Below are 26,393 nucleotides of genomic sequence, written 5' to 3' on the forward strand. Positions count from 1 at the left end.
GACAGCTTCCATGAGAGTTTTATTGATCTTTTTCTATACACTTGATTGAGGAACACTATAAACAATGGGATGTAATCTTACACCGTGATAGGTTCAAATAGAAATAAAATTGCACCACCTTTAATCAGACACCGTCCTGATTTTCACACAGGAAAACACATATTTAACCTTATAAGACTCAAGCAATTCCTTTTTGAAGTCTCTCTGAAAAGGTCGTACGTATCAGGAGGGGAGGCTGTCCCTTCTTATGAGTCCATGTATTCACCTGGCCATATCAGTCATTTGAGGGCAGAGAAAAGCATAGTGGATTTTTGGTTAATGGATGAAACTGTCAAAGTGTCATAAGCCACGTCAGGAGGCAGGTCACATCCGGCCTGATGGAGGGGTGTGGTGTGGGGTGGTCCCATCTGAGTGGTTCAGGTGGCCTTGTTCACCAAGCATCCTAACTCTCAGCAAACTTAGGGTTCATGACTGTCATGGTGGTGCTCTTGAAAAGGGCATCGTCCTGGTGAGAAAAGCAAACATGACTGTCAGTGCAGGGGAGGAGGAGCTGGGAGCGGGGTCACCTTCCCTCGGGTCTGGCCCCATTGGCAGAGCTTGCCCTCAGCAGCATGTGCTCTGAGGATGAGCTCCAGGGTGGGGAGGGGGACAGGTATGCAGCCTTGAGTTGATGTCCACCGCCTCCTGGGGGAGAGGTTACCCATGGCTGGGAAGATGCGCCCCTCTGGATGGGACCAGTTACTTCGCCCCTGGGGACGGCCACTCACTTTGTCCTACTGGGACTTGAGCTGCTCCGTCTTGAAACGGCTACTTCCTCAACTTGCTCAGGTAGATCAGGGATATCCCAATGATCAGCAGGAGGAGGCCAATGAGCACAACTCCCCCCACAGTGCCCCCGACGATGGCAGCGATGTTGGGGCTCTCCACGCACTCTGGGGTAAGGAGGAAGCACACGCATACCAAGCGTCAGGCCCTCCCCGGCTCACTCAGCCCCATGTGTGCCCCGTCCCAGGTCGCTGCAGTGCTCAGGGTCCAACTGCTGGACTCATGGTGACAGGTAGGTGAGCAAAATGGCCAGGATTGGGGCAGAGCTAGGGACAAGGCCAGACCTTGTGGTTTCAAATGAAATTCGGTCCCTTGTTTACAGAGAAAATGAGGCCCAGGTTGCCAGCCTACCATGGCAGAGCCTGGAGGAGAACTGGCTGTGACCAGGCCGTGAGCTCAGGCCACATGGAGGGCCTGTGCCCCATCTGCCCCCTGGGGTTCCCATCGCCAGGCGGGGGAGCTAGGAGCAGGTCTCAGTCCTGCAAGGGCCCTGGTGGACTGCTGGCCCACCCCTGGTGTGTGGCCAGGCCTCCCAGCCCTGTGATCCGATCCCTCAGCCTCTGTGATGGGAAGGGGTGGGGGTGCAGAGAGTTCGTGTGCTGCACACACCCCTGGGCACTACTTGTCTAAAGCCCTTAGTCCGCTCTTGTCGTGGGTCTATTTCCACTAAGTCCCAGAGACCCACACATGCTTTGTCATTGTCACCCAGTGAACCTCGACCCACCCAACCCTCCCTACCTGTTGGGGACCTATGGATCCACCACCTGTCCCCATTCCTCCTGATCCCCTCCCCATGTTCCATCCAAGGGCAGGCTCTGCCCACACCACCCCCACGACCCCAACCCAGCCCACCCCCACCCATCTCCACTCTTCAGTGCCTGGACCTCGAAGCAGCCCCTCATAGGTCTGCGTCCACCCGGCCCCTCAGGGCTCTGCATCTGGCTTTTGAAAACACAGTTCAGCTGTGCGGCTTGCTCTTCTGAAACCCTGCTAACAGTTCCTTGTATGTTTCAAAAGAGACCCAAACGCCTCCCAGGACTCACTGACCCCCGTAATGACCAGCACTGGGTGCCTCCGACTGCACACCCTGTGTCCCGTCTGTCTGGACACCCTTGTTCTCTGGTCTCAGCTGCAATGTCTCCTCCTCCAAGAGACCTTCTGACCTCTGACCTCGGGGAACACCCCAACCTGCAGTCATCTTTGTACCTCATGACCCCAGCCACATCCTCCTGCCGTCTGGGGCACTGGTGTTCTGACATGTTGGGGAAGGGTGCCCCCCACCTTGGAACGTGAACCCTGTGAAGACAGGGTTGGCATCTCCGTGTCCTCGACCATTACGGGGCCACATATAGCCCTGGAATCCAGGTGACGGACGGGCTAACAGCGTTTGGGAAACCCCAGTGCCTGGGCTTCCCGGGTCCCTGGATCCCCTCCCCAGGGCTGAGTTCTGAGCAGGAGGATTCTCACACCCACGGGTGATCCTGGTGCAGCCATTAGTGGACCAGCCCTTGGGACCTGTGGCTTATGAAGTGAATAAGAGAAACCTCAACTAAATTGGAGTCTGGAAATCCTGCAGGGGGAGCTCTCACCCTTGTGACTCATGGGCAGTTACACCAAACGGGAGGAGACATAACTTTGCTTCTTGGATAGGAAGTACAGCTACTTTATTACGGAAGATTTCTTTCCCAACCAGGCAACAGCTCAGCCAATGAGAAATGCCACAGCTCAGCCTATGAGAAGCCATTGCTGCCCTCAATTGCTACTTTCCCCCAATGACTTTCCTTTAGAACAGCCCTGCCCTCTCCCCCTTTCTCTCTCTATAAAATCAGTCCCCTCCATTCTTCCCTGGATTTGTCTGTGGTTCAGCATAGTGTGCATGTGTCAAATTGCAGTGCCTTGGGCTGTTCCTAGATAAAGTCATTTTCTTTATTTGCTTTTAAAGTTGACAGGCTTTAAGCCTCAGTCAACCGTCATGGGGAGATAACCAGCATGGTACCCGTAGGCACGCAGTTGGGTCCGTCCCCTGATTGGCGCAGCTCTACTGCAAGGGGACAAGCCATCCCTGCCCCTCAGCACCCCAATGTGAGGTCACAGCCATGAGGGAGAGGCCTGGGGGTGGGAGGACCATGTCCTGGACGCTCACCTGACCCTGCCCGGCCGGCCCTCCTGAGTGGACAGAGACCCTTGCCACCTCTGGCGGCCTCATGACTGGAGCCCTGGCGGCCATATCCCGCCTCGCGGGGTCTCACCTCGCGTATCCTCCACGTGGATGTCATAGCTGTGCATCCCGTCCCGCTGACGCAGGGTGTACGTCATCCAGCAACCCTCCGAGTCCCGCTCTTTGCATTGCCGATTCACCGAAGGGGCTTCCTGCAGCAGCGTCAGGTTCTTACACTCCACACTGCAGGTCTTCTCGTAGGGGCCCTTCTTGAATTTCAGGCACTCGGCACAGGAGCTGCGGAGGAGCAACCACATGAGCGTGTGTGCAAGAGGGTGTGCACACACATGCAGGAGGGGGCGAGGCTGTGAGAGTACCTGAGGGGGCGAACAGGTGTGTGAGAGGATCTGGTGCTGTGAGAGGAGTGAGGGGTGAGGGAGCAGAAGGAAGTGAGGGGGTGTGAGAGGGTGTGAGAGGGTGTGAGGCGTCAGGGTGTGAGAGGGGGTGTGATGGGGTTGGGGAGGTGTGAGGGTGTATTGGAGGAAGTATGAGGAGATGTGAGAGGGTTGGTGTTGCAAGGTGACTGGGAGCCATGTGGGCTTCCGTGCTGCTGGGACAGGAGTGGTCGGGGCGGGCCGGGGGACAGGGATGGGGACGGGGGGCAGGTACCCAAGGGAGTGAGGAAGGGTGGATTGGCCCATGACACCTGGCACTGAAGGAGGCCGCAGGGGTGCAAATGGAAGAGGGCCCCTTGCCCAGGCTCTGGTCCTCCTGGGGTGACAGCTACGCTGTAGTGAGCTGAGCACTCACATGTAGCTGCCACAAGGTGACGGGCAGCCCGGGCAGTCCTGGCACAGGGGCGGCTGGTAGCCATCGTCGCACTCGCACACGTTGCAGCGGCACCGGCCACGACCACTGCACTCTATCCCGCGCTGGTTCAGGCAGCCATCAGTGGACCGTGGGCACTGGCACGCCGAGCCCTCGAAGCCCTCCTTGCACTGGCACTTGCCGCAGTTGCAGGTTCCCCGCTCTGGAAGACAGGGGGTCGCTGCAGACTCGCCCTCGTCCCCCCAGACCAGTGACCTGGCCATCCGCCCGCCAGAACCACAGCCTAGACATGCTGCTGCTCTCGTGCGGCTGAAGGAGAACCCCGAGGGTCTGTCTCTCTGCCCATCTGACCCCAACGTCTGCTGTCTGTCCCCTCGCACTCACTCTCGCCCCCACAGACTTGGCCGTCGTAGCGTTCGCAGTTGACGTTGTCGCACTCGCAGAACTGCCCGAAGATCTCCTTGTTGGGCACGTCACTCTTGTGGCAAATGCACTGCCCGCACACGCAGTCCCCCAGCCCCGAGCAGACGAGGGAGTTGCTGTCCTTGCGGCAGCTTCCTTCCAGCTCCTGGCTGCTCCGGCCCTGCGTCTGGCACTCACAGTTCTTCCCAATGTAGCCAGCGTCACACCTGGGGTGGGAGGGACGCAAGGTCAGGGCCCCTCCCCATGACGGTGCCGGACGCTGCTCCTTCCTATAGGACCCCCGGCCCTGGGCTGGAAACAACTGCTGCTGCACATCTCACTGCCCCTGGGGTGGGGTGCACCCTGCGCCCGACTCACCTGCAGATGCCGCACTCCACGGAGCCCTTGTCCCGGCACAGGCTGCGGTCCCGGCTCATGTCGCGGCACTGACACTCGCACTGGGGCAGGACCTGCATGGTCACCGTGTCCGAGAAGCCCAGGGCCCGGATGACAAACGACTGCACCTGGACGCACTCGGTGGCTGTGACCTTCACCTGGAAGGTGATCTGTCACGGAGAACAGCATGGCTCAGGCGAGGCTGGGACACTGGGGTCACCCTGCTCCCATCTCCTCAACCAGCAGTCTGGACTCGGATGCCCTGGGGGTATCGTGGTGAGGGTGGGGTCCTTGGCCCCGAGGCATGGAGGGCGCCAGCCTCTGCAGGGGCCCCAGATGGCAGTGGATTGAGGTGTGGGGATGGGAAGAGCACGGACACTCCAGGATTCCCCAGGACTTGGGACATGAGATGACAGAAGAGAGAATGAGAGAGAGCTGGAAACTCAGAGGCCGCGATGTCAGAACAGGCGGCAGCAGGCCCGGTGGAGCCCCTTGTGCCCACACACCGCCATCTCCAGGCTGGGCGGTCTTTAGAGTACCTTTATCACACATTCATTAAAATGGATTTTACAGTGACTTTGTAAAGGACATACACTTCGTCCTTAAGTCTGGCTGTTAGATGCCAGAATGCCACGGGAAGTCCTAGGATCTGGATCTGGAGTTGTGTCCTGACCCTGAATGAGAGGGTCAAGATCCTGCCAAGAGGAATCAAGTGCGACAGAGCAGAGTCCCCGCCTCCCCTGCACACTGGAAGCAGCTGCCAGCACAGAGCCTCAGGGAGCGTGGTCTCAAGAGCAAAGCAGACCCCGAGTCACTGTAGGTGAACCTCCACAGGTGCTGAGCGAAGGACCAGAGACGTCAGGAAAGTGTGTAAGAGGCAGTCAGCCAATCACAAGATCAAATGGATTCCCGTGTGCATCACCCAGTATGAGGGGGGTATGTTGGTAGAAGTTCACATGCAACATTTAGTGAGTAACGTTTCTGAAGGAATTCCAATGTCGTATTATGAAATGCAGCGATGGGGCCGGCCCTGTGTCTGAGTGGTTGGGTTCGCGCACTCTGCTGTGGCAGCCTGGGGTTTCGCCACTTCGGCTCCTGGGCGCGGACCTCGCCCGGCGCATCAGGCCATGCTGAGGCGGCATCCCACAGAGCACAACTAGAAGGACCCACAACTCAAATCTATACAACTATGTACTGGGGAGCTTTGAGAATAGAAGGAAAAATAAAATCTTTAAATGCAATGAAAGCAAGTTTTTTTTTTTCACCATTTTTTTCCCCTTTTTCTCCCCAAAGCTCCCTGGTACATAGCTGTATATTCTTCATTGTGGGTCCTTCTAGTTGTCGCATGTGGGACGCTGCCTCAGCGTGGTTTGATGAGCAGTGCCATGTCCGCGCCTAGGATTCGAACCAACGAAACACTGGGCCGCCTGCAGCAGTAGCGCGATCTTAACCACTCGGCCACAGTGCCAGCCCCGAAAGCAAGTATTTTGCTGAATATGAGTTCACAGCCAGTGACAGAAAAAATCAATTGTTTTGGTCATAATGAATTTAAACTATTATGGAGATAACTTTGCATATTTGTAATCATCTGTGGCGCCCATGCTTTAATGCCATGTTTAATGTCAAAAACATAACAGAGGGGCAGACCCGTGGCTGAGTGGTCAAGTTCGCGTGCTCCACTGTGGCGGCCCAGGGCTTCGCTGGTTCAGATCCTGAGCGTGAACCTAGCACCGCTCATCAGGCCATGCTGAGGCAGCATCCCACATGGCAGAACCAGAAGGACCTGCAGCTAGAATATACAACTATGTACTGGGGGCTTTTGGGGAGAAAACAAAAAAGAAGAAGATCGGCAACAGATGTTAGGCGCCAATCCTAAAAAAAACCGTAAAACTCAGGGAAACCAACCCAAACCAGTGTGTAGTGTGTGGAAGCAGGCCCTTCTTTGACGAGATGGGCTGTGTCCAGCGTCTGCCCCCAGGGCGCACTGCCGTCCCCGAGGTGGTTCCCTCTGCACCAGGGGAGTCTGTGCTGACGACTAGGATGCCCTGTGCCAAGGAGTGTGGGCGCTGTCTACTCCTTCCTCGACAGGAAGACAACAGCTCACTCAGCGACCATGGCCGCCTCCGAGAGGATTTGAAAGCAAGGAAACTGGACCAACGATGGACATTGGCTCTTGCCCCTTGCTTGTCCCCGTGCAAGCCCGTCTGTCTGGGTGCACTTCCTTCTAGGTATCACTGGGAGAGAACCTTCCAGAAGGTCGGGTTGGAACCTCACCGGGATGCCGATCCGGACATTGTCGCAGTCCCCTCTGGGCTGGTTCACATTCGACACCCCGTTACTGCAGAAGGAGTCGTAGGTGACTCTCAGGGTGTCAGGGAGGGTGCCGTGCTCCAGAAAGACTCTGGAGGAGAGTTTCTGTGGGCAAAGAGCAGCTGCCACGATTAGGGAGGACCTCCCGCTGTCCCCTGGCCCTTCCCAGCCGATGGCTTGCACACCTGTCATCTCCCTCCCTTCACCCACACGCCCACTGAGAGCTGGGTAGGTGCCAGGTCCTGTGCTCGGTGTATGCAGTGGTGGGGTTACCAACGCCACCCCCCAAGACAGGCCCCCGAGGAGACTGACATGGAGACAGATCATAGGCCCTACCCCAAGGAGGGGCTTGACTCTCCCCTCACCACTGGCTCCCCAGTGCCTGACACAGAGCAGGAGCAGGAAAAACTATAAGTGAATGAGAGAGAGTGAGACAGACAGGTAGTGACAGGGACACAAAGAGACAGACAGATATAGAGACACAGAGAGGGAGAGACAGAGAGATAGAGAAAGAGGGGGAGACAGACTGAGAGAGAGGGACAGAGAGACAGAGACAGAGACAGAAAGAGACAGAGGAAGAGAGAGATATGGAGAGACAGAGATAGAGAAAACAAAAGATGGAGAGACAGAGATATATAGAGAGAGAGACAGAGAGGTGAAGGAGCCAATGATGGTGGCACCATCGAGCAGAGACGGAAACCCCCCACGCAGCGGCTGGAGGCCAGGAGGCCTGCTTTGGGGCTGGGGGCTCTGAGTGGGTGCAGAAGCACAGGGAGCTTCCTCAACAGGCTCTAACTTAATTCAGCGGTGTCAGCGTTTACCCAGGACCCCCAGCTGTGCCTGGTGAGGCTACCAGGACCCTTGGCCTAGAAGGGGGCCTGGCGCTCGTGGTTCGGGGAAGGCACGCACAGGTGAGGGTCTGGGGTGTCACATACCACGCCATCAACCAGAGAGAGGGCACAGCTGGCCTGCGGGAAGTGCCAGGGTCAGTGTGTCCAGAAAGCCTGAGGGCGGCACAGGAGGCAGGGGCTCTGCTCTCCAGACCACCCTTCTGTTGACCTGCAGCGGGGAGGGCGTCTCTGCTGTCCGCCCAGGGCCCCTGCCGAGTCCCCCGGGGCACTCACTTCGTAGGCGGCCTTAATGAGCTGGACAACGTTGCTGGAGTCTTCCGACAGCGTCCCGACTGCAGACTTGGGGATGATCTCAGTGAGCTTCTGCCAGGGAAGACCAGGTGGTCATGGCTGGATCCGCGGCCACAGAAAGCTGAGCTTCCCCTCAGTTTGTAGCGCCCCGGGGGGTTTCCTTCTGCTTGCACGTGGCTCACACAGCCCCCACCAGACCTCTGACTGTGTTTAGTTAAGTGAGCACGAGGTCAGTGGTGTGCTGGTAATGCTTAACAACCAGTTCTTGGGAGGAAGAAAGCCCTGAGTTGCAGGGTTTGCTCATTTCCTTGGTTAAATACTCCACCTTCGTGTATTTCGAGCAGTGACCTCACTGAAGGCAGAGCTGGGAAGATGTGCCTCGACACCGTTCAACAGTGTCCCCACCATGGAGAGGTGAGAGGCACAAACCACCCTGGGGCATAGGTAATCAAAAAATGTGCCAAAGCTGTCAGGAACGGAGAAGCTCTGAGCGCTTCAAGCAGTTGATATAACTGAATTTCAGTAACGACCGTGCTAAGCAGCAACGGGACAATCGGCTCTGGCAGGCCAGGGCCAGTGGTCCAGGGATGCCGCGGGTGGGCAGGCCGGAGCACCTGCAATGCAGACAGGCCTGGGGCAGCCTGCGGGAACAATTGTGCCCATTCTCCCCCACACCTGCCTTAGCTGAGCTCAAGGGTCACGCCATCTTTTCCAAAAGACTGCAGCGTTACTTTGTCTTATGGAGCTGATGGTCGGGTGCTGTCCTGCCCCAAAGTCCTTCCGTGACTCCCCTGAAGGGGGCCCAGTTGCCCCCATAGAGCTCATGGGGACGGTCACAGCCTGGCCACCAGTCCCCTGCAGCCTTCACTGCCCACTCCCCTTGGTCCCAGCCTGGGGACAGGCCCTGTGACTCGGGGAGGCTGGGCTCCTCCACGTCCTGTCCTGTCCATCTGCTCTCCACTCGGTGCAGATACCCATTCCAAGGAGGGTCTACTGTCTGCTGTCCCTACAGGCTATGGGTCTCCTTGACTCCCATCTCCCAGGAGCCCCGTGAGTGGAAGTCAGGGAACTAAGGCTCAGAAAAGCCTGTGACCTGCCCAGGACACCGTCCATCTGCGCTAACGGGGGCAGGGTTTGGGGTTCAAGTCTCCTGTCTGCAGCTTCCACCCCAGCACCATACCGTCTTCTGGAACACAAATCCTGCTGCTGATAGCAAATTACTGGGACCTATGATCCGGGGAGGAGGGGACCGCCATGTCCTGTAATAGAGCCGAGGACACAGTGGCTGTGAAGCCCTCACCTGCTTGTGCTCATGAAACTAACGTGGGCGGGTGGTCTTTCTGCCTGCTGCACCCAGCAGGGGCTGAGTGGAGCCACTGTCCCCGGGGCCTGGCAAGCTCCCACTGCCCACCCAAGGGGTTCTCCCAGACACCGGCCTCCGCCTCCTCCTCTGTGTCCCCGCACAGTGTCTTGTCCCCACTCTGGAGGGTGGGAAAATCAACAGGGGGAACCCCTGGTCTCACCATTGGCCCTCACCAAGCGCCCCCCGCCCCATGGGCAGCGGCAGCAGCAGCCCCCAGCCTGCAGCAGAGAGGTGCACAGGACTTAGGGAGAGTGAGGGCCCGGAGACTCACAGCCCATCAGAGCAAACAGGAGACCGGCACGCCACACTGCAGCAAGCGAAAACACGCAAACACAGCACATCTCACACCAACACAAGAGTTACTGAAGAGAAGGAAGGAGGGAGGCGACACCGCCCTAGGAACAGAACGTTCCCCTCCCGAGTTTCACACTACAGAAGAATTTGGTAAGAACAGTGATTCGGTACATCGGGACAGAGCCGGGCCCCTGAGGCAGAGAAGGAGGAAGTGTCTGCTGTAAAAGTGTTGGTTTCCGCAGGGAGACAGCTGCTGCAGGGCCCAGGGCTCCTGTGATGTGGGTGTGCTGCTCGAGAAGCGCACCAATATCCGCTTAAGGCTGGGAGCCCTCCTGTGTGACCTTGGGCATCATGAGGAGCGTCGCACTCAGACGCACAGGATGTAAGAGGAGAAAGTTGCCCTAAAGCGCACAGCGGCTTCTGCTGACCCGAAGGACGTGCTGTGTTGCGGCAAAAGCAGAAAGATCCTGGCTAACACTGAATGTCACGGACAGAAACGTTCCTTCTTTTATTCCCACGTAAAGGTCACGTGGCCCAAAGAGGCCTCGGGCTCCTCCTCTGCATTGTTCACTCCCGAAACCCGTGGTGGCCCAGGTGGTGGACCCACTGCCCAGCGCCCAGACTGTGGAAGCAGAGCTCAGCCTGTGGCAACGTTGGGTTTCATCCTCATTCAGCTGAAATGCCCTCTCCCCCATGTTGCTCAAGACCCCGACTCCACTTACCTCATAGGTTTTCACCATTCTCTCGGTCACAGCAAAGATGAGCCGGATGTGGTTTTCAGCCAGTTTATGGGCCAGCTGGCGCACCGATGGGTGGTCCTGAGAGGAGACACAGGTCAGATGGCCCCGGAGGTTGGGGACAAGCCATCAAGGCTACTGATCCACTACTGCCCGACAGCAGCAACTGCCCAAGGCCCAGTGCCACCCATAGGGCCATTCGAATGATGTTCCCAGTGCATAAAACAATGAGATTATAAGGGAAACCGACGAGACTGAAGTACAGTTAAGAAAGTATTAGAGGGGCCTGTCTGGTTACACAGTGGTTAAGTCCACGTGGTCTGCTTCAGCCGCCCTGGGTTCACGGGTTCGGATCATGGGTGGGGACCCACACACCACTCATCAAGCCATACAGTGCTGGTCTCCCACACACAAAATAGAGGAAGATGGGCCAGATGTTAGCTCAGGGCCAATCTTCCACAGCAAGAAATAAACAAATAAACAGGAAAGTATTAGAGGTAGTGTTGTGCTTCTTGATCGCTGCACTGAAAGGGAGATCGAGCGGCCAGGAACCGCTCCCAGACGTCCAGGTGGAGAGGACAGTAAACAGACTGTGAGGTGTCCCCACTTGAGGGGTGCTGGGCAGATACCCCTCCTCCTACTGGGGGCAGACCTCAGATACGGCCCCAGCACCCACTCTATTTTCCTATTGGAAGCACACGCTCGACTGCAGGCAGAGGTTCACCAGAACCTCAGGTGTCACATTTCCTGTCCAGGTCATAGATCCCTCCTGTTATCCACCCACACCCCAAGAGTCTGTGGGCTCCGGGTGAGAACCCCTGAGGGGTCCTATCTCTAAAGTCCTTTGCGGCCCCCACAGTTTACAATTCCAGGATGCAGACATCATTTCACAGGGGGGAGGGCAAACTCCCGTGACAGGTGGTGTGTGCCTGCCCGGTGCCATTAATACAGCGCCTCTGCCCAGGGGAGGAGACCCCAGCACAACAAGCCTGTCCTCGCCCCCAGCCCTTGGCACCTCCCCTCACCCCTGGACTCCCAACTGTGCTCCCTCTGCCGGCTGGGAGGCACCACATAGGAGGGAGCTGGGGGAGGTGGAGGACCCGGGGGTGCCTCCATCCCGGCCCCTGTGCCTGGGGAATCTCGGAGATGAGACGGGGTTGAGAGGGCAGGGTGATGCCCCAGGGGTGGGGACCCCAAGCCCATGGTGAGTTTGGGGAGGGCAGGGGAGGCCCGGGCTGCAGCCTGGGGGCAGCGGCTACTTCACAGGCCCAGAGCAGGGGAGCGGCTCCAGCCAGCGTCCACAGGGCCTGTGTCCAGTCTGAGGAGGGTGGGCGGCTCAGCGGGCGGCCAGCCCACGTGGGGCTTGAGAGACCTAACACTGCCCCGCTGGGGGCTCCGCCGGTTCCCACACAGATCTGCTGTTTAGATCGAAGGAGGGAGCCCCGGATTATAGCAAGGTGGCTGTAAGGACCCTGGCCTCCCGGCTCCCCGGGGCAGAGCCACAGACAGCCCCGGGATTCCCCCCATGGCCCGTTTCCCCCTGTGCTGTGTCCACTCCCTCCCAGGACACCAGGGATGTGGCACTCACGAATTCGTTGCTGCGTTTGTACGTGGTGTCCTCCAGGTGGCAGCGACTGCCATTGGGGGTCAGGATGGTGCCTAGCTTCCCGGAGCCCGCAAAAGGGAGGCCATTGTCCGTGGCGAACACCAGCAGCCGCGTGACATTGCGCCAGCCGATTTCCTCCTGAGCAGAAGACAGCGGGGTTACCTTCCTCCGTTTCCCCCATGGGGCCCCCACAAGGAGCAGATGAGAAGAGGTGCAGCTTGGCATGGGGATTGAGCTCAGCATGGGGACCAAGGCGGCCGGGGCCATACCGGGCATGCAGCCACTTGCATCAGGGCGTGTAGCCCGTCCTGGGGGGCATCCCGGTGTCCAGAAATCAGCTGCTTCCCGACCTCTGTCTGGAACTGGTTGGAGTCGGTGAGCTTCACCACGTGCCTGAAGGCGAGTGGGGGCTGGCACGCCTTCTCCTGGTCGGGGCACGGGTTCTGCATCTTCTCAGGGTGCGTGTTGACGAGGGACCCTAAGCCTGAGGCGGGGGCAGGATGAGTGGGAGAGGCTTCTGGTGGGGGGTGCCCATGAGCCTTGTGGGGGCCACCAAGGGCAGAACCTCGGTTTCCCTACCTTGAGCCAGCCATGGGAGAAAGCAGGATGGCTTGTGGGGTGTGTGTGAGCAGGTGTGGCCCCAGTGAGGATGTCCCCAGGGACAATGTGTCTGGAGTTCCCAGCGCCCGCCCCTGGGACGTGAGGGGGTGGAGGTGTGGGTAGCAGGGTGGCAGGGATTGTGGGCGGGACTGAGGAGCTTGGCCTCACCGATGTGGCCTGACTCGGTGATTCCCTTAAGGGCCTGCACTAGGTTGCCTGCCAGCTTCTTGACGTGGATGAGGTCATTGAGCAGGGGGTTGGACTGGTCCGTGAGGTAGTACAGGTCGATGGGGTAGCCCTCGGCCCGCTGGAAGTTCACGTTGAATGCTGCTGCCTGACCTGCCGGCAGAGAGGGCAGAGAGTGAGGGTGTCTGGGGGCACGGACACCCCTCCACAGGTCCCGAAGTCCTCATGGCTCCCGCATTCTCCGAGGCCTGCGGGTAAGACACAGGGCGCCCAGTTAGATCTGAACATCTGATCGAGAACCCTTTCCCAAGTAGAAGAAGGTGGGGACGTACTTCCATCAAGGTGTATTCCTGGCTTATGAGGCATGGTTGACATTCACGTCTACCTGGATCTACCCGCAAGCCCGTCTCCCTCAGCAGCCACCAAGCAAATCGACCTGTCCCAGAGAGGCCTCCCCTGGCCTTGGCGCCAAAGGGCCCCCGTTCTCCCCGCCTCCCCTCGCTTTCTGGTTGTTATCATTTGAATCACAACCTGCAGTCATGTGGTTACCTGTTCCTGTGTCAGTACAAATGGCCCATGTCCCAGCCCCAGGACGGGGCCTGGCACAGAGTAGGTGGTCAGTAGACAGGTGACAAGAAGATGGACGAGCCAGGGAGGGAGGGGCGAATCCAGGCCCTCCTGCTGGGCCCACCCTCCAGCCTTCAGTTCCCCCTGGGCTGCCCTTCACGGGACGGTGTTGCAGGGCAGGCCCGGCTGTGGGAGGCCCAGCCCAGTGCTGATCAAGCCAGGCAACCACATTGTGCTGCTTGCTTCCCACACGTGCCTTCCTGAAGGGTGTTTCTGGGAGCCCTCACAGGGAGCTGTGTCCTGAAGCAGGCTTCTGTGGTCAAGCCAGTTGGGGCAATGCGGATTTAAACAATTACGCAGCTTGCTTGGCTGGAGGACTTCTCAGAGCCTTTACTCTGCCAAGAGTACCTGGCCTTCTGAGAGGGGGTGGAATAGTGTTTTCCACATGGTTTGTTCTCCCTTTTAAAGAAGGACACAGAGAACATAAGGAAAAAGAGAGACCAGGCACCCAGCCAGGACAGCGGGTATGGCGGCATCCTCCTGGGTCGGAGAGGAGAGGGCCGTGGGGGAGCTCAGACTTTGGTCTCGAGGTTCCCAGCAGTCCTGGGCCTCACCTGGCCTACCTTGCTGTCTGACCTGGACACATGGACACATGCCCATCGGTTATCCCTGGCGCCCCAGAGCAGGGCTGTGCTCCTGGCTGGACCCCCACCCGGAACAACGGACACACAGGTGCCGGCTCACCCCCAGCCGAGGCCAAGCCTACCTGGTCTCAGGTAGACGGTCACTTTCTGTGGGGACAGCTGCTTCTGGCCTCCCTTCTGGTCCTGCTGGGTCTCGGCAATGCTCCTGGGGTCCATGATGTCGTCAGCTACACAGCCCTTCTGTAGCAACTGCTCCCGTGTGTCACAGCGATGGGAGTCGGGCTCCCCTTGACGGGTGAAGTTCTGGGGCCAGAGGGAGTCAGGGGTCAGGAGGAGCACAGAGAAAATACCAGGGGCCCACTGTGGGTGCTGAGTGAGGCTGAGCCTCCTCATTTGCACCCAGGACTCAAGACAGAGCTCCCTGTGGGAGACGGGCCTGGACGCTGGACAGCCAGCCAGGATGAACCCTGCCTCCCAGGAGGGGGACCTGCCCCCATGAGGGCTCCCAGATCACAGCAGAGCCTTGGGAGAGGGCAGGTTCCTCCCCACAGCCTCCAGCAGCAGGAACGACTCAAGAAGCAACATCTGCAGCCCCAGGCTGACCGCCAGAGGGGATGGAACCCTCAGCTGGCCCCCGAGCCTGGATCAGCCTGGGCATCACCTGGCATCTGGCCTGCACTTTTCAAGCCCTTCATCAGCAGAACCTTTGTTGGAGGGAGCAGTTCTCTCCCCCAAGGGAACCTGTGCGTCCCCTCTCAGCCTGCGTGGTAGCCCCGAGGTACCCTGGGGCCCCCAGGAATCCTGGATCACAGGCCAGGGCTCTGGGCCAAGCTCCTGGCAGTTCAGAGGGAGCTGGCCCAGAGAGGAGCATGGGGGTCCTGGGTCCGGGGCGCTTTCCTTGTGACCCCTCTGCCCCCATGGAGGCCCCCGGATTCTGACGTGGCAGGGACAGAGAAGGGGCCCCCTCCTGGCCAAAGGCTGCTGTGTCCCAGGGAGGGCGAGCTAACACTATGGTGGCTGAAAGGCACAGCTACATCTCTGCTTCCTTTCACAGACGGGGACTCAGGAAGAGCAGCGCAGACACGCGAGGCTAGCTCGGTGCCGGTGCCGGTGCCGGGGAAGTGGGGCCCGCGAGGCGCCGGGAGAGGGGGCGCACTTCCTGAGCTGCCTCTGCTTGTCTTCACTTTGGAACCCTGTGAGTGCTGTACGTGCTCAAGAAACAAAACTAAGTCAGCGGAATGGAGAAGGACGACCCTACACTGTAGTCACAGAGAAACAAACGAGCCACCGTGTTTCAGATGAATGTGATGAGCTCACGCAGGGGAGTGAGGACTCCAACCCGACATTTCCACCCCGGGCTTGATGAACCCCCATCAAAGGAGAGAGGACACAGACCGCACCCACTCCTGGCATCCAGCGGCTCTGGACTCTGAAACCACTTTGTGGGTGTGGGTTTGAACATGAGGAAATGTATGCGGATGTTGGGAGCCAGGCTTCTCAGCAAGGAGAACCAGGAGCCCTCAGGGAAATGTCTGATTCCATGGCTGGGGACAGGAATGTGCTGACGGGCCTGGTGCATCCCACTATTGCAGAGAGTAAGAGAGTGCCCGCCAAATTATGATGGGGTGTGCCAACAGGCCCCAGCACCAGTCTGGAGGCCTCCCTGTGGCCAAGTCTGGAACAATTTGAGCATGAAAGTGACAAGATGCTAGTGACAGATTATACACTAGCAAATAAAATAGAAATCCGTGCGTCCATGCTGGAGAGAGAGAGAGATTGATGGGGGTAAGGAAAAACCTCGTTCCAGAGGCAGAGAACAGGGGTCCAGTCCAGGAGGTGGGAAGGTGGGAAGGGCAGGCCAAGTGTGAGGACCCTGGGCTAGCTGATGCCATCCACCCTGGCTCTTACCAGCTTCTGACACCAGGTGCAGCCAGGCCCTGACTTGATGCAGTCCCGGCAGGTGCTGACCTTGTATCCGATGCATTCCTGGGAGAGGGCTGGGAGTGAGACAAGACGGGCCCTGTGAGCCGTGGCCTACAGCACTGGCCCTCCCCACGCAGAGAGCCTGCAGGCACTGGGGGGCCTGAGACATGGATGGGGGGTGAATGGACATTGAGGCCCGCATGCAGGGTGGGTGGAGAAGGAGAGTCAGCATCAGGACAAGGAAGGATGGGAGGAAGCCAGGGAGCATGTCCCCTCCAGGCTGCTCCCTGTGGAGGCCTCCACGTCAGCCCCACACAGAGGGGCAGAGTGTGGGGAGACAGGCCTGCATCTGGGACCGGCGCCCGAGGCACAGTGTTTCCTAATCTGCCCCCAGGATCAGAAAGGATCCTCAGGAGAATGGGAGGGCAGGCCCCTTTCTTCAGACCCGAATGTTCTTCAGAACTCACCGGACCCGAGGGAGAGCAGACCCAGCAGGGTGAGCAGCAGGGAGCGCTGGCGCAGCATGTCCTGTGGAGGGAAGGGGTCTTGGTGACAGGGCCTCGGACCCCAGGCTTTTTGGACGGATCGTCCATGGTGCTGAACTCCTCCACGGCAGCCTGGAGACGCAGAGCCGGGAGGGCGCTGTCCCTGCTGCCAGGGGGCGTTCAGCACCGGGTGAGGCCGGCACGGGTCAGTGTCTCTGACAGCCCTGCACCAGGGCTGCGGGGCAGCGTGGGCGCACAACTCATGCCTGCCGAGCCCACAGGCCTCCAGGGAGGAGCAGGGAGTGGGCCTCCTGCCAGTGACACACGTGTGTGCTCATACATGCACACTGCACACACAGATCCCACAAACATGCATACACCAGACACATACACACGCACCACACTCCCACACACATCACAAACTCGTGCACACACACGCACACACACACACACGTCTTATTGGTTCTGTTTCTCTGGAGAAGCCTGACTAGTAAAGATCCTAAGATAGGTGCCCCAGGTCCAGGGAAAGCTGCTAGAGATGTTTTTTTGTTTTTGTTCTTGTTTTCTGCTGAGGAAGATTGTCCCTGAGCTAACATCTGTTGCCGATCTTCCTCTTTTTGCTTGAGGAAGATTGTTGCTGAGCTAAAATCCATGCCAATCTTCCTCTACTGTATGTGCAATGCCGCCACAGCGTGGCTTGGTGAGTGGTGTGTACGTCCGTGCCTGGGATCCAAACCTGCGAACCTGGGCTGCTGAAGCAGAGCACCTGAACTTAATCACTCGGCCACCAGGCCAGCCCTGAGAGGGGTTTTTAACACCTTGGAGCCCAGGTGTGTGGGCAGAGCCCTGGTTTCCTGATCCACATATTCCGGGGGCATCGAGGGAACTTCTGTACCAGTTTCTCAACTCCCCGCATCAGAGCCTTGTGGTGGGGGCCTCACACTCCCTCCCGAGCCCACATGTCGTCCCTCTCAGAGCTGAGGCACGTGTGGACATCTGTGCTGAGCAGGGGACCCACGCGAAGGCTCATGCAGAAGCCAGGGCCTGCTGGCTCCTTGACTCCCCAGGCCCTGCTACTTGACTGCTGGGAGGGTGGGCGGCCTGGACACCCTCAGGCTTCAGAGGAGGTAACTCTGGGCCAACAGGGAGGCCTGCCCGGTCACAGGATGGGCAGCTCCAGGACTTGGCTGCCTCACCACAACTGTGCCTGCCATGTCACCACGATGCCCACTCCCCAATGGCGGAAGTGACTGGAAACCACCAGTCCTGCCAAGGACTCCCACTCCACCGACAGGCTGCCCTGCTAGGAGAAGGCCCTGGAGAAAGGGGGGCTGCAGGGGCTCTTTCCTGGCCTGAGGCACACAGAGCAGCCCGGCCCTCGTCTTCTGGCCCCTGGCCCAGCCTGGTGGGGCTCTGGCTGTGGCTGAACACCAGCTCCCGCAAGGCTGACTTTGTGTGAAGACCATGTGGGAAGTCGAGGCCTGGTCCTAGCGCCCAGGGCAGGTGAGGGGCAGCCAGCATTGCTGGGACCAGCAGGGTCTCAAGATCACAGGGCCCCCTGAGACTCAGGCTCCCTGCTCCTGCCCAGCTGCTTGCTTCCATTCCATGGGGGGTCAGCAGAGGCCCGTGATCGGGGCCTCAGCTCCCCAGTCAGGCAGGGTCTGGGGTGAGATGATGAGAAAATCAACACTCCTGTCTGAAATCCAGTTCGTGGAAAGAAAAATGGACAGTGATGATAGTCAACATCCTGGTTTTGGCCCACCTGGTGGGCGTCCCCTGACATCACCAAGAGATTGCCCAGCACCCTGGGGAGAGCGCCTAGAGTTGAGGGTTCTCAGTGTGCCCGGGCATTGTAATGGTTTTCCTGGGGAAATGTCATTTGATCTAAGTCCATCTTAGGCAGCACCCTTGAAGGAGAGGATTCTGAACCTCTAGGGAGACAATGGAATGCCTTCTTTGATTGGTACGCAGGAGTTTCTAAAAGACAAAGTGACCCCAGAAACAGCCCTGAAAGGATCCTTACAGCATGCAAATAAAAGTCATTAGCAGATGTCTTTGGCCATCCGAACAAGTAACCTTAACTTAGTCCATCTGTCAGAAGAACAATTTGGATCCAACTATTCCTTTGAGCTTTGTACGTGGCTAAAACTGTTTTAAGTGAAGGCTATGAGATCCCGCTCTGCGCCTGCCTGTAGGTTACGTGTGTCTACGTATGCACGTTATAGAGAGGTGCTATTTCTCCACCTCTGGATGGTATTGCTAAAAGTGGTTTGTCAAAGACCTCTATTTAATAGGCTCGATAGTACAAAAGTGCTTATAAGACTGAAATATAATAGAAACTAATCCACATGCATTTCAGATTTACATGATCTGGGCTTAATCCTTACTAAATAAAAGCTAGCTTAAGGTTGTAGGTTTATTGAAACACACGTCTTCAGAGTTATCAGTGCTGAATATAATGCAGAGGTGCAACTTTCATTCTACCTGGGTTTATTAAGTTCATGTATCTCTGTTACAAACTTTGTCAGTGAGAAAAAAGATAAGATAAGATGATAGCTGAATGCTTCAAAGTCACGTGAAGTTTTTGTGAGTAATCTAAACATAATTGTTGGGAACAAGTGACTTAGACAGACGAACACGAGTAAGAGTATTTTGGTGCAATAAGTATGTTTTATGGTATGTACGCTTGAAAGTATAGCTCCCAAAATCTTTTTGGTAACTTGAAACTTTAGAGTTTTGCTAAGTTAAATTAAATGATGGAACTGCATTGAATATCTGGGTCGTGTTCCAAACAAAATAAAATACTACAACATTAATTACCGAACATAGGTTTATCTACTTTTGGCTTCCTATTGAAGGAAAACTAAAGATAAAACTAGGCCTATTAGTAAAGATGTCTTATGCCACATTAAAAGATTGTACTATGAGAAAATATATTTCTAGGAATTAAGAAATCCATTCTAAATTTTCCAATCTAAAGAATGCTGGAATAACAGGCCGTTTATGAATGCTTACTTCTTAGTGAAAGTTTCTAAGGGCCAAGAATTCTACCCAAGATATATAATGATAAACCGAACATCTCCATAAGCAAGCAAAGTCAGATCTGTGCTTTGGTAAAAGAAGGTGTGAGGAATGGAAATACATTTCGTTGAGGGAAAAGAAAATAATGTCGTCATAAAGAGCAGCCAGTTATTTCAGGCTGGGAAAGAGGAAAACAAAGGACAAAATCTGAATGTAGGAAGAAAGTTGTAGAAGCTTTATGGGAAGGAATCTTGGGAGAAGAGTTTTACGCATGGTCAGTACTGGCTAAGATCGGAATGAATGAGTTTTCATATCAAAAATAAGTTGATGCAAAATTACAATTTGGCTTTCTTCTCTGTCAAAAAGACAAAGTTTTCTTGGGCTATTTGTTTTTGATAACAGATTGTGAAAGCTTCTTTACCTTTTAAGTAACACGCCTAGAAAACAGAGATTTTGGTTTTTATCAAAATAATTCCCTCTGTTTTTGTTATCAGGTCTTTAATTACTTAGGAAAGCTAAGCCTTCATATTAAAGGGGTTTGGTTTTGCTTATAACTATGTAACCTTTGTAATTTGCCTTTGAAATCTTTTCTATGGTCAATAGATAGAATGTTATCACTTGTAATTCTAGCTACTATCTACAAATGTATGTCACAAAAATACCCAAATTTCCTGGTCAATTGCATTATAACGAACCCTCATCTGATGCTTACTCATTGCCTTTTTTCTGAAGTCTTTTGTCAGTTATAGACAGCTTTTTTTCTATCCTGATGCCTTTTCAAATATATTTCATCTCCAAAGAGATTCAGGAAAACGACTTTGACAAGTACTCTGGAATACAGACTTTTGATAGTTTCAAGATCCTAACAGTGAACTGGGCAAGAATTTCTAAAACTCTAATGGCATACTGGTTGCTTTAACATTTTGTTTCCCAGATGTAAAGGACCCCTTTTCCTCCTCTCCTCTAAGCTAGCTATAACTTACAGCAATTGGGTACAGTGTGTCTTCACAACAAAGGCTGAAACATTTATCTTTTCCTCCCTGCCTGACCCCTCCAGAATTCAGAAACTCTTAGATATTCTTTTCATGACAATATAAGTATTGGCATAAATTCAGTGAGAATTGTTTCTCCTCAAGACAGGACACAACAGGAAATGCTGGCTAATATTTCCAGGTCTTTGACTAGATTATCATGTGCAAGAGAGACGTACACAGATCCAGAGATGGGGAACTGTTGAAAAAATCAGCCTAGTAGCTTGCTTACAAGGTTCCAGCAAAGCAATCTTAAAAAAAAAAAAAACAGATTATAGGGTCAGGCACTATTCTTAGTGCATTTATATAAATAATGAGGCCATGTTTAATATAAAAAATTAATTTTACTATGATAATAAAAATGGGAGTAATTGTGGCCAGAGAAATTATGTTTGGGCCTTTGTAGATATTAAATTGTAGTCCCATTAATTGTCTTTAAGGTTTAGTTGTATACCTGTAAGCTGGACTGGATCCTAAATTCTGCCGGTTTCCTTACATGTCTGGCTGTGATCCTCCAAACTGATGTTTCCAATTTTCCTGCCCTTGAAAGCTCCTTGGAAGGGACTATACTAGGCGCTCCTCACTACCCAGATGGCAGCCAAACCTCAGGGACTCGAGCCTTGGGTGCACATCTCACAGCTAAGGGAGGCTCCACCTGACACCTAGTCCTGTACAAACACTGGAGACCTCCAAGTCAAATGGACCAGGAAGACGAGCAGCCGACATCCGGGCAGACAGCGTTCCCAGGATGACGGGACCAGGCCTGCACACACTCTTCCCACTGTGTTTCTGACTTTATTTTCTCCTTCTCTTTCCTGGAAGGACAAGGCTCTTGCCTGCATTTCCCAATTCCTTGCGAAAGGGGGAAACCTGCTTGGCTGCTGGATTGGCCACCAGAAACCTCGGTCTGCCCAAGACAATAACGACCCCTTAGTTCACCCTGTGAGCAGTTCACTGGGATTCCAAATGCCATTGTCTGTTTAAAATGTTCCACAGGCCCATTTTAGAGAAACAGGGTCCTAAACCCACCTAAACTTGTTCGTCGCTTTAACTTAACCCAGGCTTGGGAGGGGAAAAGAAGAATCTTTGAATATTTGTGTAAAACATTCGGTGGGACTGCCTATGTAACCCCAGCCATTTGTAAATTTCTTGATATACCCATATATTCAGGCAGACTCTCAGTGTGTCACCACATAATGTCTGAGCCTTGGTGACATAAGCTAACGCCTCTATACCAACAAATGGGTGTGTAGATACTATCACTTAGCGGGAGACTTACGTCCACCCCCTGGGTACACCTGCATGTGTGGAAGTTTTGGAAATGGCCATTATGCTTTATGCCTTGACAACGGGAGAATACATAGACAGTGTGGCTTTGCTGTATTCACTGTCCTATATTCTCTACATAACCAAACAGAGGCCTCTCACTGGTCTGTCCCATGAAACCTCTATAAGCACCTGAAATGAGAACTCCCAGGAGGCCTGTGTGACTCTGGCTTTGCCCCATGGGAAGAGCTTTTTTCCACGGGTCAGAGTGAGTCCCGTGAACAAATGGTCAGGATTCTCTCCCGGACTCTGGAAGAGTTGGCCGACTCCACAGACAAACGGTTTCAGCTCAGCAATGTTCACCTAACTCATTGGCCAAGGCGGTTTTGGATAATTGTATAGCCCTCGATTATGTACTTGCTGTGCAAGGAGCCATCTGTGCAATAGCAAACACCTCCTGTTGCACATGGATAAACGCCTCTGGGGAAGTGGAGACACAATTGCATAACATGAGAGAGCAGGCACATTGGCTGCAACAAATGTCACCTAACAACCCACCGTGTTTGATTTGTCCAGCTGGTTACCTTCGGGTCTGGGCTCCTGGTTTGGAACCGTCCTGCAAACTGCCCCTATAGTATTGCTCCTAATCCTACTCTGTAAAACGACGTGCCAAGAAGGCGATGCTAGCTCAGTGCTCGGGGATGCTTTCAACACTTACAAACTTGACGAAACGTAGACTTGAGATGGGAAGTGCCTGGGTGTTCTCCTCTTAACGTTCCCTGTTACTCCTGTGGCCTAAATGGTTTCCAACCACTGTGCACTTTCCCTCCAACGTGGGACACGCCAAGGAGGAAAGGTCCTTCCAGGCACCGAGGGAGAAACCGCTAGGCGCAGAGAGCTTGACTGTTGGTCAGTGATGCTTTTGGAGAAAAGCCTTGATCGAAAGGGAAAAACTGAAAATTGATGAGAAATCTCAATTAAACTGGACTCGGGCGCTCTCACACTGTCACATTGTCAGTTACACCAAACAGGAAGAGACCGGGGCTGGCATCTCCCACGATGGTGTCCACCACCGACCTGCCCAGCAGGAGGAGGGAAGAGTTCTCTCCTCACCTGGCAATGGTCCAGCCAATGGGAGGCTGTAAAATCCCGCCAATGAGAAGCCTCTACACCTTGGACTCCCAGTTTCCCCCAATGGACCCTTTGTTTGTTGCCGCCCCTCCCAACTCCTCCACTCCCTATGAAAGCAGCTCCCCCACTTTGTTCTCCACATTGGCCTGTGGTCCCCAGAGCATGCTATCCCAGGTCCTGCTTCCTCTGGCTAGTCCTGAATAAGTCATTTTGTGGCTCAAACAGCAGGTCAATTTGCTTTTTAACTTGAAACTGTAACCTCACAGAAACCCGAAATGGGCTCCACTGAGCTGGCCCAGCCCTCGGTCACCCGCCCCAGGTCACCTGGAGGTCAGGCATCCACAGACTAAGGCCCTGTGGCCCTGCTCAGGATGCGGTACCGAGCTGTGGGCTTGGCCACTGTCATGGTCGGCCCTTGTCTCGGGACCTCATGCAGGAGAGGGACTCCAGTGTTCTTACAGGAATGCAGGGTGTGCAGGGGTGTGGGTGGGGTGCCCGCTGACAGGTCCTCGAGACTCAGCAGTGGCAGACTGCAGACGCTGGTAGAAGCGGGGGTCCCTTCAGTATAGACCGACTGGGGCACTGATGAGCTCCCAGAGGTTTCTCAGCAGCTCTTCTCTGCCGATTCCCACAGATGCTGTGCCCTCGGTGAAGGGAGGGCTCGCTCTCCCTCCCCCATCACAGCTGCCCCTCCTCCTCCCACCCTGGGGTCCCAGGTGCCTCAGAGAAGGGGATCTCTGGGGACAGCCTCGTCAAGTGGGTTCAGGGACTCTGGCCAGGCTCAGCAGTGTGGGATCCCAGCCCCTGGTCAATGGAAGAAGGCAGGGGTTGGGTGCCAGGGTGAGGTGGAGACAGGGAATGGAGGTGGGTGTAGCAGTGTCCAGTGGGATCCAGGTGGACCCCAGGGTCCAGGGTTGTGGCTCCAGTCTCCTCACTCCCAGAATACCTTGAGACAGGCCCCTGGGAGCCTGGTTATGGGAGGTTTAGGTCACACACCTAATGCCTGTCCACCTAAAACTCAACTGGTGTACCTTCCAGAATCCAAGAGAGGCAACAGACCACCATCAGGAAAATGCACCACGTCCACGTTCACGCAACACGTACTCACATACACCGTGCACCCTCCCACACACACACACACACCCCCCACACACAAATGCACCTGAATGCTCTCATACACACACATACACACAAACTCTGCTGGAGGACAGACCAGCACAGCTGACCTTGGGGGCATGAAGACAGGAAGGGACTGACCCAGAAAGGAAGAGGAAGGTGCAGCTGGGGAGGCCCCAGGAGCCATCCTGCACAGCCCTGGCCACTCCCGGCCCTGCACCCACCAGCCAGGGGGTCCCTTCTGGCACCTGCAGCCTCCTCCTGGCTCTGTGGGCCCTCGAAGCCCCCACATCACCAGCTCAGCAACTGTCTGTGGCTTGTCAGCATACCCCAGACCCAGGAGCCAAGGTCTGGGGTCTGTGCCATGTCCTCCCACCATGATGGGTCCCATCCCCTTCTGTTACAAAGGCACCCAGGGCTCTGCGTGGTTCTGCCCACGGTAAGCACAGCACTTCCCCTCGCTAGACCTCGGTAAAAGGAGGCCTGGAGTGGACAATCCGAGGGCAGGTGACATGGACCAGGGCCACCAGGGCCCCCTTCATGGCCGGGCCACTTGGAGCTGCTTCCCTTGGGAGAGGCAGCAGCCACTCCCTGGGGGAAGAGCTGCAGGGCTGAACTCTTCCCCTTGAGAACAACGAGCCCGGACACAGAGGAGCCTCTGTCCACTCACCCCGCTTGATGCCCCGGAGACCTCGGCAGGGGCGTCCCGGCTGGGCTGGGATGGGCTTCGGCTCTGCTCTTTACCAGGCTGCTGCGGCAGGTCTGGGAAGACACCAGCCAGCCAGAGACGCCGATGCTGAAGGCACACTACTTCCTGTTGTAAGCCAGCAATTCGGAGGAAGCAGTTACGTGTGGCTGATTGCACCAAATGTGGTCCATGAGCCCCAGCCCCTCTGCCCCCCGCCATGGCTCCCGAGGGAGGGACATCAGAGGAGCAACCACACACCTGAGAAGGGGACACACTATTCATCACCCACCTTCACAGGGAGAAGCACAACCGTGTGAAGAGAGGAATAACTAATGGGAGCAGAGGCCTGTGGCAGCCCCGAGGGGCTCACTCACAGGCCACGTGGGGGCTGGCCCCACAGGGCACAGAGAACCACGGAGGGCAGTGCCCAGAGGGGTGACTCACACCCCAGGAGAGGGGACCAGCCTGCAGACTGGCACCCAGGAGAGGAGAGTGCACCCCCAAAGGAGACGCACCAGGCATTAGGGATGCAGACTCTGATGGCGGAAATAAAAAAGAATTACCCGGACTAAAGAGCAGAATGATAAAAGCCAAGAGCAAATCAGAGAGACGACGAGGATCAGCTCAGGGCACAGAGAGGTGGGAATGAGGAAGACACATCCAGATGCCTGGATGCCAACATCCATCAACCACAGGACTTCCAGGAGGAGAGAAGAGTGAAGCGAGAGGAGGAGCCACTCAAACAACAGAAGAAAAGCTCCAGATCCGAGAGAAGGACCCAGATTAAGAGGCCACCGCATGCCCGAGGGAGGAAGAGGAAAGGTCCCCACACTAGCTACCTTGTGATGCTATCACAGAACTTAAAAGATGGCAAGAAGATATGCAAGTTCTGAGAGAGAGAGAGAGAGAGAAAGGAGACATGGCCTGGGCAACCCAACACTGAGAGACATAGCAACCAACCTCAGTGCATGCACCATATGATATTAAGAAATTACTGTTAATTTTTTTAGGTTTCATAAAGGTTTTGTGATTATGTTAAAGAGTCTTCGTACTTTAGAGTCATATGTTGAAATATTCAGAGATGACATGATGTGTCAGATCTGCCTCCAAATAATCAGGGGCGGGGTGTGCTGGGGGGAGAGTGGGTGGAGGTATAAGTAAGACAAGAGGTGCACAGGCCCTGCCGTGTGATGCGGGGTCGGTGAGCTGAGGAGTCAAAAGAAAGATTTCTTACACTCTTAAGATCTGGCAGTAGTGCTCTTTTATTTAGAGAATAGTATAGAATAGCATGGGGACAGGACCCATGGGCAGTCAGAGCTTCTGCTGCGTGGGGACAGCGCCCACGGACAGTCAGAGATGCTGCTGGCATGGGGAGCTGCTGATGCCGCCGCTGGCCTGGGGACAGGACCCACGGGCAGGCAGAGCTGCTGCTGGCATGTTGCTCTTGTTGCTGCCACTTCTGCTGCAAAGTTGAGTGGAGAGTAAGGCTAAATTTAAGGCGTAGGTATGTGAATTATCTCTTTACAAGACAAAAAAAAAGTTAAAATGGTAGCAGTGCCGGTAGGGTCCAGCCATTGGGTGGTCCCCCAACTTTTAGATAAGAATCAAACTGGATTGAGTAAATGGCAGAAGTCACCGCTTAAATATTATCCTCAGCTAAAGACAAAGGAGGAT

At 55.5% G+C, this 26,393-nt stretch overlaps 1 protein-coding gene across 1 annotated transcript; it reads right to left on the bottom strand.

Annotated features, from left to right (window-relative positions):
• LOC100056049 (integrin beta-2) lies at window positions 1-24,865 on the bottom strand. The gene is made up of 16 exons (XM_014736433.3): window positions 24,702-24,865; window positions 16,449-16,509; window positions 15,967-16,055; window positions 14,181-14,361; window positions 12,830-13,000; window positions 12,331-12,545; window positions 12,044-12,199; window positions 10,441-10,536; window positions 8,044-8,133; window positions 6,884-7,024; window positions 4,592-4,779; window positions 4,196-4,440; window positions 3,794-4,013; window positions 3,075-3,280; window positions 768-932; window positions 1-505 (listed from the first exon to the last, which is right to left on the bottom strand). Exons 2-15 carry the CDS (start codon window positions 16,504-16,506, stop codon window positions 808-810), a joined length of 2,181 nt encoding a protein of 726 aa, XP_014591919.3. The 5' UTR covers window positions 16,507-16,509; window positions 24,702-24,865; the 3' UTR covers window positions 1-505; window positions 768-807.
• Window positions 24,866-26,393: the final 1,528 nt, after the last annotated feature.

This window comes from Equus caballus, chromosome 26 (genome assembly GCF_041296265.1).
Source record: "Equus caballus isolate H_3958 breed thoroughbred chromosome 26, TB-T2T, whole genome shotgun sequence".
NCBI classification, from domain to species: domain Eukaryota; kingdom Metazoa; phylum Chordata; class Mammalia; order Perissodactyla; family Equidae; genus Equus; species Equus caballus.